This window comes from Zea mays, chromosome 10 (genome assembly GCF_902167145.1).
Source record: "Zea mays cultivar B73 chromosome 10, Zm-B73-REFERENCE-NAM-5.0, whole genome shotgun sequence".
Lineage (NCBI taxonomy): Eukaryota > Viridiplantae > Streptophyta > Magnoliopsida > Poales > Poaceae > Zea > Zea mays.
Window position 1 is genome coordinate 62612012 of NC_050105.1, and position 16650 is coordinate 62628661.

Here is a 16650-nt window from a genome sequence, read left to right on the forward strand (position 1 = left end):
TCATCAAGCATGGTTCTTGCCATGTCCAATAGAGTTCTATTCTTCCTCTCCACTACACCATTTTGTTGTGGCGTGTAGGGAGAAGAGAACTCATGCTTGATGCCCTCCCCCTCAAGAAAGCCTTCAATTTGAGAGTTTTTGAACTCCGTCCCGTTGTCGCTTCTAATTTTCTTGATCCTTAAGCCGAACTCGTTTTGAGCCCGTCTCAAGAATCCCTTTAAGGTCTCTTGGGTGTGAGATTTTTCCTGCAAAAAGAACACCCAAGTGAAGCGAGAATAATCATCCACAATAACTAGACAGTACTTACTCCCGCCGATACTTATGTAAGCTATCGGGCCGAATAGATCCATGTGTAGGAGCTCCAGTGGCCTGTCGGTCGTCATGATGTTCTTGTGTGGATGGTGAGTACCAACTTGCTTCCCTGCTTGGCATGCGCTACAAATCCTATCTTTCTCAAAATGAACATTTGTTAATCCTAAAATGTGCTCTCCCTTTAGAAGCTTGTGAAGATTCTTCATCCCAACATGGGCTAGTCGGCGGTGCCATAGCCAACCCATGTTAGTCTTAGCAATTAAGCAAGTGTCGAGTTCAGCTCTATCAAAATCTACCAAGTATAGCTGACCCTCTAACACTCCCTTAAATGCTATTGAATCATCACTTCTTCTAAAGACAGTGACACCTACATTAGTAAAAAGACAGTTGTAGCCCATTTGACATAATTGAGAAATGGAAAGCAAATTGTAATCTAAAGAATCTACAAGAAAAACATTGGAAATGGAATGGTCAGGTGATATAGCAATTTTACCCAATCCTTTGACCAAACCTTGATTTCCATCCCCGAATATGATAGTTCGTTGGGGATCTTGGTTTTTCTCATAGGAGGAGAACATCTTCTTCTCCCCTGTCATGTGGTTTGTGCACCCGCTGTCGATGATCCAACTTGAGCCCCCGGATGCATAAACCTACAAAACATGTTTAGTTCTTGACTTTAGGTACCCAAATGGTTTTGGGTCCTTTGGCATTAGATACAAGAACTTTGGGTACCCAAACACAAGTCTTTGACCCCTTGTGCTTGCCCCCAACATACTTGGCAACTACCTTGCCGGATTTGTTAGTTAAAACATAAGAGGCATCAAAAGTTTTAAATGAAATGTTATGATCATTTGATGCACTAGGAGTTTTCTTCTTAGGCAACTTAGCACGGGTTGGTTGCCTAGAGCTAGATGTCTCACCCTTATACATAAATGCATGGTTAGGCCCAGAGTGAGACTTCCTAGAGTGAATTCTCCTAATTTTGCTCTCAGGATAACCGGAAGGGTACAAAATGTAACCCTCGTTATCCTGAGGCATGGGAGCCTTGCCCTTAACAAAATTAGACAATTTCTTAGGAGGGGCATTAAGTTTGACATTGCCTCCCTGTTGGAAGCCAATGCCATCCTTAATGCCAGGGCGTCTCCCTCTATAGAGCATGCTTCTAGCAAATTTAAATTTTTCATTCTCTAAGTCATGCTCGGCAATTTTAGCATCTAATTTTGCTATATGATCATTTTGTTGTTTAATTAAAGCCATGTGATCATAAATAGCATCAATGTTAACATCTCTACATCTAGTACAAATATAAGTGTGCTCAACGGTAGATGTAGAGGGTTTGCAAGATTTCAATTCTACAACATTAGTATGTAATATATCATTTTTAGTTCTAAGGTCGGAAATTGTAGCATTGCAAACATCTAATTCTTTAGCCTTAGCAAGCAATTTTTCATTTTCAATCCTAAGGCTAGCAAGAGACATGTTTAATTCTTCAATCTTAGCAAGCAAATCATCATTATCATTTCTAAGATTGGGAATTGAAACATTACAAGTAATAGAATCAACCTTAGCTAACAAATTAGAATTCTCATTTCTAAGGTTGTCTATAGTCTCATGGCAAGTGCTTAGCTCACTAGATAATTTTTCACATTTTTCAACTTCTAGAGCATAAGCATTTTTAACTTTAACATGCTTTTTGTTTTCCTTGATTAGGAAGTCCTCTTGGGAGTCCAAGAGATCATCCTTCTCATGGATGGCACTAATTAATTCATTTAATTTCTCTTTTTGTTGCATGTTTAAGTTGGCAAAAAGAGTACGCAAATTATCTTCCTCATCACTAGCATTATCATCACTAGAGGACTCATATCTAGTGGAGGATTTAGATTTAACCTTCTTCTTTTTGCCGTCCTTTGCTATGAGGCACTTGTGGCCGACGTTGGGGAAGAGAAGTCCCTTGGTGACGGCGATGTTGGCGGCGTCCTCGTCGTCGGAGGAGTCACTAGAGCTTTCGTCGGAGTCCCACTCGCGACAAACATGGGCATCGCCGCCCTTCTTCTTGTAGTACCTCTTCTCCTTTCTTCTCCCCTTCTTGTCATCGCCCCTGTCACTGTCACTAGAAATAGGACATTTTGCAATAAAGTGACCGGGCTTACCACACTTGTAGCAAACCTTCTTGGAGCGAGGCTTGTAATCTTTCCCCCTCCTTTGCTTGAGGATATATTTGGCGAAAGATTTTGATGACAAGCACCATTTCCTCGTTGTCGAGCTTGGAGGTGTCGATGGGTGTTCTACTCGGTGTAGACTCCTCCTTCTTCTCTTCCGTCGCTTTGAATGCGACCGGTTGAGCTTCGAACGTAGAAAGAGCTTCGAACGTAGAAAGACCGTCAAGCTCGTTGATCTTCCGTGAGCCCTTGATCATAAATTCAAAGCTCACAAAATTCCCGATTACTTCCTTGGGAGTCATTAGTGTATATCTTGGATTGCCACGAATTAATTGTACTTGAGTAGGGTTAAGGAAAATAAGTGATCTTAAAATAACCTTAACCACCTCATGGTCATCCCATTTCTTGCTCCCGAGGTTGCGCACTTGATTCACCAAGGTTTTGAGCCGGTTGTACATGTCTTGTGGCTCCTCCCCTTGGCGAAGACGGAAGCGACCGAGCTCCCCCTCGATCGTTTCCCTCTTGGTGATCTTGGTTAGTTCATCACCCTCGTGCGCGGTCTTGAGCACGTCCCAAACTTCCTTGGCGCTCTTTAATCCTTGCACCTTGTTGTACTCCTCCCTACTTAGAGAGGCGAGGAGTATGGTTGTGGCTTGGGAGTTGAAGTGCTTGATTTGGGCCACCTCGTCCTCATCATAATCCTCATCCCCTACGGATGGTACCTGTGCTCCAAACTCAACAACATTCCATATACTTTTGTGGAGTGAGGTTAGATGAAATTTCATTAAATCACTCCACCTAGCATAATCTTCACCATCAAAGGTTGGCGGTTTGCCTAATGGAACGGAAAGTAATGGAGTATGTCTAGAAGTACGAGGATAGTGTAAGGGGATCTTACTAAACTTCTTGCGCTCATGGCGCTTAGAAGTTATGGAGGGCGCGTCGGAGCCGGAGGTAGATGGCGATGAGGTGTTGGTCTCGTAGTAGACCACCTTCCTCATCTTTTTTTTCTTGTCGCCACTCCGATGCGACTTGTGGGAGGAGGCTTTCTTCTCCTTCCCTTTCTTTTTGTTGCGGGACTCTTCCGATGAAGCCTTCCCGTGGCTTGTAGCGGGCTTGTCGCCGGTCTCCATCTCCTTCTTGGCGTGTTCTCCCGACATCACTTCGAGCGGTTAGGCTCTAATGAAGCACCGGGCTTTGATACCAATTGAAAGTCGCCTAGAGGAGGGGTGAATAGGGCGAGACTGAAATTTGCAAAGTTAATCACAACTACAAGCCGGGTTAGCGTTAGAAATATAATCCGCAAGAGAGGGCGGAAAACAAATTGCAAGCAAATAAGAAGTGTGACACGTGGATTTGTTTTATCGAGGTTCGGTTCTCGCAAACCTACTCCCCGTTGAGGTGGTCACAAAGACCAGGTCTCTTTCAACCCTTTCCCTTTCTCAAACGGTCCCTCGGACCGAGTGAGCTTTCTCTCTCAAATCAACCGGGAACAAAACTTCCCCGCAAGGACCACCACACAATTGGTGTCTCTTGCCTTGGTTACAAGTGAGTGTTTGATCACAAGAAAGAATGAGAAAGAAGAAAGCGATCCAAGCGCAAGAACTCAAAAGAACACGACAAATCACTCTCACTAGTCACTAATGCTTTTGTGGAATTGGGAGAGGATTTGATCACTTGGGTGTGTCTTGTATTGAATGCCTAGCTCTTGTAAGTGGTTGGAAGGTTGAAAATTTGGATGACTTGAATGGGGGTGGTTGGGGGTATTTATAACCCCAACCACCAAACTAGCCGTTTGGTGAAGGCTGCTGTCGCATGGCGCACCGGACAGTCTGGTGCGCCACCGGACAGTGTCCGGTGCGCCAGCCACGTCACCAGGCCGTTGGGTTCCGACCGTTGGAATTCTGACTGTTGGGCCCGCCTGGATGTCCGGTGGCACACCGGACATGCATTGTAGAGTGTCCGGTGCGCCACTTCGCGCGTGCCTGACTCCTGCGCGCTCTGGCGCGCATTTAATGCTTCTGCAGGTGACCGTTGGCGCGAAGTAGCCGTTGCTCCGCTGGCTCACCGGACAGTCCGGTGAATTATAGCGGAGCAAATTCTCGAAGCTGGCGAGTTCCTGAGACGCTCTTCCTTGGAGCACCGGACACTGTCCGGTGTACACCGGACAGTCCGGTGAATTATAGCGGAGCGCCTCTGGATTTTCCCAAAGGTGAAGAGTTCAGCGTGAAGTCCCCTGGTGTACCGGACAGTCCGGTGCGCCAGACCAGGGTGCCTTCGGTTATCCCTTGCTCTCTTTGTTGAACCCAATTCTTGGTCTTCCTATTGGCTAAGTGTGAACCTTTGGCACCTGTATAACTTATACACTTAGAGCAAACTAGTTAGTCCAATTATTTGTGTTGGGCAATTCAACCACCAAAATCAATTAGGAAATAGGTGTAAGCCTAATTCCCATTCACCAATGTTGGGGACTTGTTCTCAAATGCTATGAGTTAAGAACAAGGCAACACAAAGAATGTTAAATGTTAATGCCCTTCGTCCATCGAAGCATTATTTCCCTTGGGATATAATGATCTTCGGACGAAGGTCATGAAGGACATACCTTCATCATTACAGCATACGATAATGAAAAGAGAATCACATGAAATGTGAAAGGTAACATGAACAATTATGTATCATTATCAGCTCATTTCTATTTTATTATCATAGAAAAATAGAAATGATATCAAGTTACAAATGTACCTTCGGCTTGAAAGAAGGTAAAAGTACGAGCGTGACGCAAAAGCAAATGCCAAGTCAGCATGAACAGTGCAGGAGCACTGTTTATCTATTTATAGGCACGGGACGCAGCCCATGTAAAATTACACCCATGCCCTTTACATTTGCTAATGACTCTATAGTGACCCATCAAGGTCTAAATAGCATTTTCCCTTTAAAGTCAGTTCCCTTTTCTGCTATCATATCGAAGCTCCTTTGCGCATTGCTTCGGCTCTGCGTCAACCTTCGTATTCTTCGTGCTTATCACACTGTGGTTCTGCTCCAAGTCCGAAGATACCTGGTCATGTAATACACTCCAGAAACATTGTTAAATCATGTTTTTGAGGACCTTCGGAAGACGAAGGCCCCCAACAGGGCGGAAGCGACACATCGCGCTAGGGATGGGGGTGGGTGGGGCACGACCATCACGTCGGGAAGGGGGCGACGCATGAATGGCCTGACATAGTCATCGAAGGCTGGTTGTCGATGGAAGAAGACACCGAGGTTGGAGGGGCGCTGGAATGGGGGCGGAGCACGCAGGGAGATGATGCGGGGCACAGTAGAGGCAAGACGGGGCAGGGGCACGGACGTTGTGTACGCCCTTGAGTAGTATAGATTGCATATTAGAGCAACTCCAAGAGATTAGCTAAAAAGGCTAGTAAAATTTACCGATTTAGATACTCTAAAATCGATTTTACAGAAAAAGTGTATGTTAATCCAACAGGCTCGGTAAACCTACAGATTGAATGGAGAGTGAAGCAGGCTATCCAAAAATAGAGAACGAAGGTGGAGGGATAGAAAGCCACTAAATTTGAAGATTCATTTATAGAGTCTATTGGACACACTTTTCTTCTAATATTAGCTAAATTTATCTTTACAAACATATATACTTAAGGTCTGTTTGGTTTGTGGCTAAATGTGCCACACTTTGCCTAAGGTTAGTCGTTCGAATTGAAAAACTAACCTTAGGCACAAAAGTTAGGTAAAATGTGGCAACTGAGGTAGTGAACCAAACATGCCTTTAGTCTCTTAGAGTTGCTCTTAGTCAGCGTTTATAATTAGCACCGAGTCTATAAATTATGGGTCTGTTTGAACATATGAATTATAGATATGGCAATTTTGCGAAAAGCAAATAGCGCATTCTCTCGCGCGGCGATGGCAGGGAGGCTGCTCCTTTGATTGGGCTGCTACCTCATGGGCGATTGGGCTGTAAGGCAGCCCACCTTTCTGAAAAAAGAGGCCTGGAAAGCCCAGCTCCACCAGCTAAACACAAACAGCGCGCTCCTCATCGCCTCCTCGTTCGGCGACGGCGCCCTGCAGACCGCAGTTCGACTCGGCAGGCAGCTGGCCAACCGCCGAGCCGGCGGACCACCAGACTCGGAGACCTCCTCCGCAAATGCGAGCCAGCAGGCGCCCTTGACTCCTGTGGTTGCAGTTCCCGCCTGCTCTTCTTCCAGAGTTCCCGCTGCCCGGCTTCGGCGGTTGGCGGCTGGTGCGGAGGCGTCCGCAGGATTACGGCGGCATCCGCAGCAACCAGGCCCCGGGCCTATCCAGCACGCAAGCACGGTGCACGGCAGTGCCCGTCGCCGGTTCGCCCCTCTACACTGCGTTAGTGCTTTGCGTAGCACAGCGGCTCGGGTAGCTGTACTATAAATTATAAAAGCACTGCACATTGAAGTGTCAATTGATTCATCCCTTTTTTGATTGCCGGTTATTAGCTCTTGATGATTAATTCCAGTTGCATCACATTCTGTACGAGGCTACGATAGAATACAATGGAAGAATATCTTAAAAAAGATATCTCGAAGTACGGGAACTAAAGAGACCCCTGCTGAGAAAAAAAAGCCACGCATTTAGTTTGATGATAGTATGAGATTTCTACCCTCAGTCGGCAGAATATAAATTTGTTATGAGCATAAAAGCATGTTCCGAGCAGTTTCAAACCTTTTGGCTTTGGCCAAACGCTGCCCCATCAGCCGGCCTGCCTCTTCTGTGACCAAGCAGTGAAAACAACCAACCATGTGCTTTCTTCCTGTGTGTTTGCCTAGGAGGTCTGGTCCGTCTGGACTTTGGTGCTACAAAGATTAAATCCGATTGTGAGGCCGCTTGATGCTGATAGTTAAATTCCTTGTGGTGTTGAGCATCCACATCTTTGCCTAAAGAGGCATGGAAGGGATTTTGGCCATGTTTGAATGCACCGGAGCTAATAGTTAGGCAAGTTAGCTGCTAAATTAAGTTGTAGACATTCAAACAGTCTAGCTAATAGTTCAACTATTAGCTAATTTTAGCAAATTAGCTAATAGTTAGCCAGCTAATTTAACTAGTATTTTTTTATCCAACTAACCATTAGTTCTAGTGCATTCAAACACTCCCTTAATTCCTTGGTGGTGCTAGTCTCCTAGGAGCTGGTGAAGCATAGGGAATGCCTGTGTTATTTAGAGAGTTAGACCGGATACACAAAGTGTGATTTAGTCCGTGGCCATTGAATGGCATTTGTGGTGTCTGGCTGGAGGGTTGCCCCTCCAGGATTTTGTCCTGAGGGCTGGCTCCTAAGGGTCGTGGTTGTGTGCCTATCTTGCTTTTGCAAGTGTGTGTTGTATTGTTTTCCTTGGGGGCTTTTAAACCCCTAGGGGAATACCTCTTTCCTTTCTTGATAAAATGACACGCAGTTCTGCTGCGTGTTTCAAAAAAAATATTTTTGTCAAACTATAAGATCAAAACAAAAGATCAATAACTTGTTTCAATGTTAGTTCTATACATCTCTTTGCATGTGTATCACCAACTCTACAATGAAATTCCTCATGGAGAAATGGTGCTCGATCTGTCACTATTCACTACCTTAACAAAGTTCTTATGTGGCTGGTCCTTAATGACTTCTGCTGATGAAGTAGCCAGGATTCGAAACCCCAAACAGTACTACTGAAAGTAGCTGGTTCTGCAAATTAGCAAAGTACTTAATTTCAGTTACAATTTACAAGAGAAGGTTCTTGATGGTTTTAACTGATTTAGCTGGTTTGATGTAACATTGTCACAAGGACATACAGAAATTCAGAGGAAATCATGTCTTTTTTCCAATCATCTCTTGACTTAAATCATTATGTGCAATCAGCATTTAAATCAAATAATACATTTGACTGTTCGGTTATGGGAACCATCTGAAAATGTTTTGTCTATTTCTTTTCTGATGCAGGAATGTTTCTTCTATCATTGATGGCTAATGGGTCGTTAGAAGAGCACAAAGATTTATATCTCCAATGATCCTGTCACGGTGGCTCAAATGCACTGCTGAATGGTTCAGGCACAGTAAGGATTTATCGCGGGAAGTTCCTTCTTGCAACTACTCCGTACTCGCTTCAGTTCACCATGATGACTCAAGCGGTGATGAAAGGCTGAATTATGCTTCTGATAATGAGCCTATCCAGAAACAGCAGAAGTCTTTGAGCTCTTACAGTGTTGTGCAGGCTCTCCGCTGCCTAAGGAGGAAGCCTGCAGTTGCATTTGCCTACTTTAAAGATATACATAGCCTTGGTTTTAACCATGACTTCTCAACCTACTCAGAGATCATACAAATTTTATCCCATTCATTCCAGGGGAAGATGTTGGTATCCTTGTTTTGTGAGATTCTTTCGGGAACTGCTAATGGTGACCCAGAAATCTTAACACTTATTGGTCACTTGAGCAAAACTTGTGCCACTTCTCACATACTCTCATATGCAGTCAATTGCTTAATCAAGGCATACACTAACAGCCACGACGTACAAGAAACAGTAGAGATGTTTTGTCACCTTTGCAGGCTTGGATTTGTTCCTACACTTTGGGCTTGCAGTTTCCTTATCAAATTTGTATCCCAGAGTGGTGATTCAGATATGGTTGTTAGAGCTTATGATCAAATGAAGTGCTTTCAGTTGATGCTGGATACTCAATCATTGAACATAGTCATTAGGTCGTTTTTTGAAGTAAATAAGGCAGAAGAATCATTTCAAGTGTGGGTTAGGATGATTGAAATGGGAATGAAACCTGATGCACATGGATACTCATCATTTATAATTGGCCTTTGTGATTGTGGAAAGTACGATCTAGCTTATAACATGGTAAGCAAATACACTGTTCTTCATGAGATCACCCAGGAAAGGGTTGCAATTGAGTCCATCGCTTATAATATGGTAATTGATGGACTATGCAAAGAAATGAAACTGGAGGAGGCTGAAAAAGTCTTGGACATCAAGACCAGACATGGATCTACCCCTGATCTATATGGTTATAGCTATCTCATTCGTAGTTATTGCAAAATGGGTAACTTAGAAAAGGTGTGGCATTATATTGAAGCCATGGTATCCCATGGCATCGAGATAAATTGTTACATTGTTGGTTACCTTCTACAGTGCCTCAAGAAGCTAGGCATGATATCTGAAGTTATTGTTCACTTCCAGAAATTTAGAGATCTAGGACTCCATCTTGACGGCGTTCTTTATAACATTGCTATGGATGCTTATTGCAAGCTTGGGAACATGAATGAGGCAGTTAAGCTACTAACTGAAATGATGGCGGGAGGTTTGGTCCCAGACAAAATCCACTATACATGCCTGATCAATGGTTATTGTCTGAAAGGAGAAATGGAAAATGCCTGGCAAGTATTTGAGCAGATGCTGAAGGAAAATGTAAAACCAGATGTAGTAACATATAACATATTGGCCAGTGGGTATAGCAGGAATGGCACTGTTATTAAGGTATATGACCTTCTTGAGCACATGATGAATCAAGGGTTGGAGCCTAATTCACTCACCTATGGTGTAGCTATTACTAGTTTTTGTAGAGGAGGCAACTTGAGCGAAGCAGAGGTATTATTTAATATAGTAGAAGAAAAAGGGATAGATAATATTGAACTGCTGTACAGTTCTATGGTTTGTGGTTATTTGCACTCGGGCTGGACTGACCATGCTCACGCACTTTTTCTTAGAGTTGCTAAACAAGGAAATATGGTGGATCAATTTTCATGTTCAAAATTGATAAATGGCCTCTGCATAGATGAAAAGGTTGAGGAGGCTTCAACCGTGTGTAGTATGATGCTGGAAAAGAATGTTATTCCTGATGTAATTTCATATAGCAAACTTATTTCAGCTTATTGTCAGAACAGAGATATGCACAATGCTCACTTATGGTTCCTTGATATGGATGAAAGAGGACTTTCTGATGTCATTGTATACACTATACTGATGAATGGTTATTGCAAGGTTGGTCGGTTGCAAGAAGCATGTGACTTATTTGTTCAAATGATAAATTTAGGAATCAAGCCTGATGTAGTTGCATACACAGTGCTATTGGATGGCCACCTAAAGGAGACCCTACACCAAGGGTGGCAGGGTATCGCTAAGGAAAGGAGGATCTTTTTTCTTAGAACAAAGCATAAGACATTGCTGAGCTATATGAAAGACATGGAGATCGAACCTGATGTAACCTGTTACACAGTATTGATTGATGGACAGTGCAAAGCAGAATATCTAGATGAAGCACGTGAATTGTTTGATGAGATGTTAGCGAAAGGACTTACCCCTGATGTTTACGCGTACACAGCTCTTATAAATGGATACTGTAGCCAGGGAGAGATAGCTAAGGCTGAAGATCTTTTACAAGAAATGACAGATAAGGGAATGAAGCCAGATGTACTGACCTTTTCAGTATTACATCAGAGAACTTTGAGACATCGAAAGGCTCATTCATACTCATGATGTCCAATGGCTGTGTGTTAATGAATGCCATTTGGCTGAAGGAGGGTCATGCCAACAAAAAAGGTACTCCCTTTGTCCCAAATTAAATTTCGTTTTAGGTAATTAATTTATTCATATAATACTTGATGTATATGTTATCCTTATCCTTACTACTAATTAAGCACGGAGCGTGGGCGCCTGGCGCGGCCAATGCCCCCGCCTCGCGTCTCCATGGTGCTCCAGCCGCGACCACCCCCTCCCCTCGCTCCATTCGTGACCCAGCTCGTCGCCCCTGCCCCTTCCTAACTTGCTCAATCCGCGATTGCGACCGCCGCCGCCCCCTGTCCCTTCCTCCCCCGCTCCATCCACGACCGCCCCACCCTCCCACACCTCCCCACCGCCCCGTGCGCCCATGGCTCGCCAAGTCAGGAGCCAGTCCATGGACAGCCTCATCGGCAAGCTCGACTTCTCCGCCGGCGTGGCTGCGGCCAACAGCGGGGCCTTTCCGGGGCCCAAGAAGTTTAGCCTCGAGTTTGTGCGTCCTCTCGTTTTTGTGTGTCGTCAACACAGCTGTACACCATGCCGCCCCATCAACCTCCGTGCTCTGATTTCTCCGCTCACCCCCATCCCCTTCGCGTGCGATGCTCTCGGCGAAACTGCCGCCCACGGCCCCCATCTGGATCTGCGCGCGCCGCTCCCAGTCCCATCCCACGCCAACTGGTGAAACAGCCGCCCACGCCCCCATGCCAGATCCGCACGCGCCGCTCCCGGCCCCCTCGCCTCGCTCCGACCATCGCGCTCACAACGTCCCATCCCTGGCCAAAATTTCAGATCTCGCAACAATCGTGTTGATCCTCCCAATACCGCTGCCGCTGTCAACGCGGACGTCGACCTCAACCACTCGTGGATGGATACTACCGAGAAGGTTGTGATATATTTGGAGTAGAGTCTGCCATCATCGTACTATTCCTCGCGCCATCTAAGTTCAGAGTCGTCTTCCTCCTCATCGCTTTGCGGAGTGCTGTACCAACTGCACAGTACCTTCAATCCTCTGGTCAGCCTTTGAGACTTCAAGTTTTTCCATAGTGGTAGTAGCCGCTGCAAACACATCGTTGTTGACACCTTCGGCTATAACCGTCCCAGCGCCTGTTGCGACTTGCTCCTGTATCATATCACTTCCCTGCTCTGAAAAGTTGTTAATATGAGGTTGGATGGTCACAACCAAAGCACATATATCAGAGACGGTCATAGCATCTTCACTTTCTGCTGTATACTGCTTCAAATTCAGCCCATCACTTTGCACTGAAACGGCCTTGGGATGGTTGATAGCAGGTATTGGTACAATTTGTTTTTCAGGCGTAGTTTCCTCACTAGCTACTATGCACTGCTGCTCTGGCTTCTCACTTCGATGCTCTGGATTGATACCAGCAAGATGCACAGAATGACAGCCGATCAAGGACAGTGGAAGATGAGACAAGGTTGCACTAAGCCCTTCTGTCCTGGGAGGGGAATTGGTTACCCCCACTGACGAAAGAGATGCAAGCAAAGAAAAACTTGTTGTCTGCATAGGAACAGGGCCACCATTCTCTTGATTAGATGGTGAGGAACTGCTATTAACAGCGCTTGTTTGCTTCTTTATAACCTGATCACCATTATCATCCATTCTACTCTTTTTTTTAGCCATCATCATCTTTGTCTTGCTGCTCTTCACTCACCGGTAGCTCAATTGCTGGTTCAAAACAGTCAGGCTCAAAAAGCTACCAGAACCTACGTGTTTTGTGTTACTTCATATATCATGATAACTTATGTACAAAAATAAGTTATCGTGATATATGTTTCCGTTGCAACGCACGGGCACTCACCTAGTATATATATATGTGTCTAGATTCATCATCATTTATTCGAATATATACATAAAAATTAAGAGCTAAAAGGAATAATATTTTGGAATGAAGGGAGCAATATTTTCTTGTATTTGTATTTACCCTTGTCAATTATGATTCATGAATTTACTAAAACATTAGTATATATAATTATATTTATTTAACCACCTGCAGACAGTTGTGTTCTTAGGATCCTACCTGATTCGGTTATTGGTGCTAGTGATCGGTGGGCCTATGTCAGGAATGTGGACACCTGGAGCATGGAAAGATTGCTCTCTCAGGGTCAAGGAGAAGAACATAATGCACTTACTTTCGTTGTCGGTATCAACGACTACCAATGGAGCTGTGCAAACACCATCCTGGCTAAGTTGTCTGTGGCAGTGGCACCTCCACCATTTATGGGGGTTTACTGGTTTATTTTGTGGCTGCAACTAGTGGATTCTCAGACAACCAAAAGCAAGAAAACAGGTCCTGGAGGCTTGGGGGGCTCTCGATGCTCCTGATTCCATGCTGTGCCACATCCATTAAGCTGTAATGAGGTGATTCCAATCGTGTCAGTGTTAGTATTCAGAGCCTTGTATTTGATATCATTGACACATTTTACCTTATTGTTGAACAGAGGGCAAGCTGATTGTTGTTGGGGATTCTCACTGTCTGAAGACAGCCTCTCTTGCAGAAACACTGATGTGTGTTTGTGTCCCCATCAGTAGGTAACAGACTTAAGCTTTATGGGCAATGAAGGATCCCCAGTCTTTTGTTCAGAGATAATATCTCCGAAGTTAAGAGACATGGGCCTGTTGTTGTATGTTGAAACGGACCAATTCATTGGTCCTACTCACAACTGTTAGAAATGTATTAGGGTTTATGGGGTATTTACCATTTCACCCCTCTGTCTGTAATGGGCCAGGCCCAACTCAGTCTACTATTAATATACAGGCCCACCCTAGTATAGGGTTAGGGTTTCATTCTACATGGTATCAGAGGGCTTCCTCCCTCAGCCTCCAGTCCAGCCGCCGCCACCACCCCTGGCCGGCCGCCGCTCTCCCTCTTCCTGGCCGGCCGCCGCTCCCCCTCCCCCCGGCCGGCGCCAACCCCTGGCCCGCCGCCCTGCTGCCTCCAGTCTGCTCGGTCGCCTCCAGCTCCGCGCGGGACCCGCCCAGACCCGTCACCCGCGCCGGCGGCGTCGGTGACCGCCGCCAGCCTCGCCTCCTCGAGCTGTCGCGCCCAGGAAGCAGCGCCGCCCCCTGCCCTGCTTCCGACCTCGCCGGCGTGCGCCTGTACGCCGACCGTCGCCCGCGCCCCTGCACTGCTGCTCCCCCTCGCCGGTCGCGCGCTCCTCGCCGGCCGCCCCACCCCCCGTTCCGTCTCTCTCTCTAGCGGCCAGCACCAGGAAGCAGCGCCGCCCCCTGCCCTGCTTCCGACCTCGCCGGCGCGCGCCTGTACGCCGACCGTCGCCCGCGCCCCGAGCCGCCCGGCCGCGCCCCTGCACTGCTGCTCCCCCTCGCCGGTCGCGCGCTCCCCGCCGGCCGCCCCACCCCCCGTTCCGTCTCTCTCTCTGGCGGCCAGCACCAGCCCCCCTTCAACTCCGCCGCGCAGCCGCGCTCCCACTGCCGTTAGACCTGCTTGCCCATGGCACACCTCCCCCTAACAGCTGCCATGCCAACCGCCGCGACCACAGCTGTCGACTCGGCCCTCACCGTCGACCCCGTGCTCGACTTCCCCTCGCCCAGCGCCGCCGGTGCTACCGCCGCGGCTAGCGCGCGTGCTGTCGGCCTCGTCCCCTCCGGGTTTGGCCTCCCAGGCTACCCGACGTACCCCGGCGCCCTCACCGGTCTACCCTCGCCGACACGCCTCCCCAGACTCCCGCCCCCTGGGTTCTCCACCACTCGGTCGCTCGTCGCCGATGCCACCTGGGCTTCCCCGCCACCCTCCACCGACTCCACGCTGGCATCTACCATCGCCGCCATCCAGGCTGCCCTGGCCGCTTCGCAGGAGCGCGAGCGCGCCGCGTCCCAAGCTTTGGAACAGGAGCGCGCCCTGGCCGCCACTCTGACTGCCCATATGGCCACTGCGCAGCGTCTCGTCATCGGTCCTCCTCCGGTCGACCAGGAGACACCACCGCCCACCCCAGAGGCTCCCCACGCCTCTGGACTCGATGCTGACCCCATCGCCGCTCTCCACGCCCAGGCGGCCGGACTACAGAACATCCGGTCCCTCGTGTCCGTCGTTCTGGACCCGGCGTCCTCCCACTACCCTCGTTGGAGGGGGCAGGTCCTTCTCACCTTGCGGCGCTACGCCCTCGACGACCACGTCCTCGACGACGTCGCCACCCCGCCGTCCCGGGCTTGGTCCCTGATGGACTCCGTGGTCCTCTCCTGGCTCCACGGAACCATCACCGTCGAGCTCCAGGACATCATCCGCGACCAGGCGGACACAGGTCGTCAGGCGTGGCTCGCCCTCGAGGAACAGTTCCTCGGGAACCGGGACGCTCGCGCCCTGCACCTCGACGCCCAGTTCCACCTGTTCTCTCAGGGGGACCTCTCCGTGGACGAGTATTGCCGCCAGATGAAGGGCATGGCGGACTCTCTCCGCGACCTCGGCGAGCCTGTCGCCGATCGGACCTTGGTGTTGAACCTTTTGCGTGGCCTTAGCCCCCGCTATGGCCATCTGAAGGCTCTCATCAAGAGGACCGTTCCCTTTCCCACATTCCGTGCCGTGAGGAACGAGCTTCTCCTCGAGGAGCTCACCATGGCGTCTGAGGCCACTACTCCGGCTCCGGCGCTCTACAGCGCTCCTCCCGGTGGTCAGGCACCTTCAGGGGGCCAGGCCCCTCGCCCTCCGTCGACCGGGGCCCCTACCCGCCCCACACCTGCCGTCCCTGCGGCCCCTCGTCAGGCGTCCGCCATCGACGGCAGTCGTCGTTCTCGCAAGGGCGGCCGTGGGGGTGGTGGCTCCTCTCGTGGTGGTCCCCCCGGCCGGGGTGGCGGCCAGGCGTGGCCGTCACTCTATAACCCCTGGACTGGGACCATCGCCATGTGGCCAGGCCAGGCTCCACGTGCCTCCCGTCCCCCTGCGCCGGCCCTACTGACTGTGCCACCCTACGGCGTGCCTGCATCGCATCCGGCTCCGCCCCTACTCCTGCCCCCGGGGACCCCCACGACCACTTGGTCCCCGCTGTCTGGAGGCTGGGACAACGCCTCCCTCGCCGCCGCTTTCACCACCATGGCGATGACCCCCCTTCCTCCGACTGGGTGATCGACTCTGGTGCCTCCTACCACACCACTCCCACTACAGGCACGCTCTCCCGCTCCCATCCCCCTCATTCCTATCATCCTTCATCGATCGTCGTTGGGAACGGTTCCACTCTGCCCGTCACCTCTGTAGGTGCCTCGGTTCTCCCTGGACCGTTCTACCTCAACGACGTTCTCGTAGCCCCCCACATCACTCATAATCTCCTTTCTGTTCGTCGTTTCACCACTGACAACTCTTGTTCCATCGAATTTGACCCCTCTGGTTTCTCTGTGAAGGATCTGGCCACCAGGACTCCCCTCGCCCGCTGTGACAGCTCGGGGCCCCTCTACACGCTCCGGCCATCCACCTTCGGCGCGTCTCCGCCTCCTGCCCTGGTGTCCACCACCTCCTCCACCACTTGGCATCGTCGTCTCGGACATCCCGGCTCTGACGTCATGACCAAGATTACCAGTAGCCTAGATCCTTCATGCAGTAGGGGACATTTTGAGGGCCTCTGTCATGCTTGTCAGTTAGGTCGGCATACTCGTCTCCCATTCACCACTTCCTCTTCTCGGGCTGAGCAGGCTTTTGACCTGGTTCATT

At 48.8% G+C, this 16650-nt stretch overlaps 1 protein-coding gene across 12 annotated transcripts; it reads left to right on the forward strand.

The window, feature by feature from the left end:
- Positions 1–6451: 6451 nt before the first annotated feature.
- On the forward strand, positions 6452–13784 carry LOC103641135 (pentatricopeptide repeat-containing protein At2g26790, mitochondrial). 12 transcript variants are annotated; one of them, XM_035963382.1, is made up of 5 exons: positions 6452–6866; positions 8419–11017; positions 12290–12532; positions 12991–13355; positions 13436–13784. In XM_035963382.1, exon 2 carries the CDS (start codon positions 8483–8485, stop codon positions 10952–10954), a length of 2472 nt encoding a protein of 823 aa, XP_035819275.1. In that variant the 5' UTR covers positions 6452–6866; positions 8419–8482; the 3' UTR covers positions 10955–11017; positions 12290–12532; positions 12991–13355; positions 13436–13784. The 12 variants fall into 12 exon arrangements, with proteins under 12 accessions (XP_035819275.1, XP_020401409.1, XP_020401412.1 ...); XM_020545820.3 differs by having other exon boundaries at positions 12362–12532; XM_020545823.3 differs by having other exon boundaries at positions 12362–12532; positions 13037–13355.
- Positions 13785–16650: the final 2866 nt, after the last annotated feature.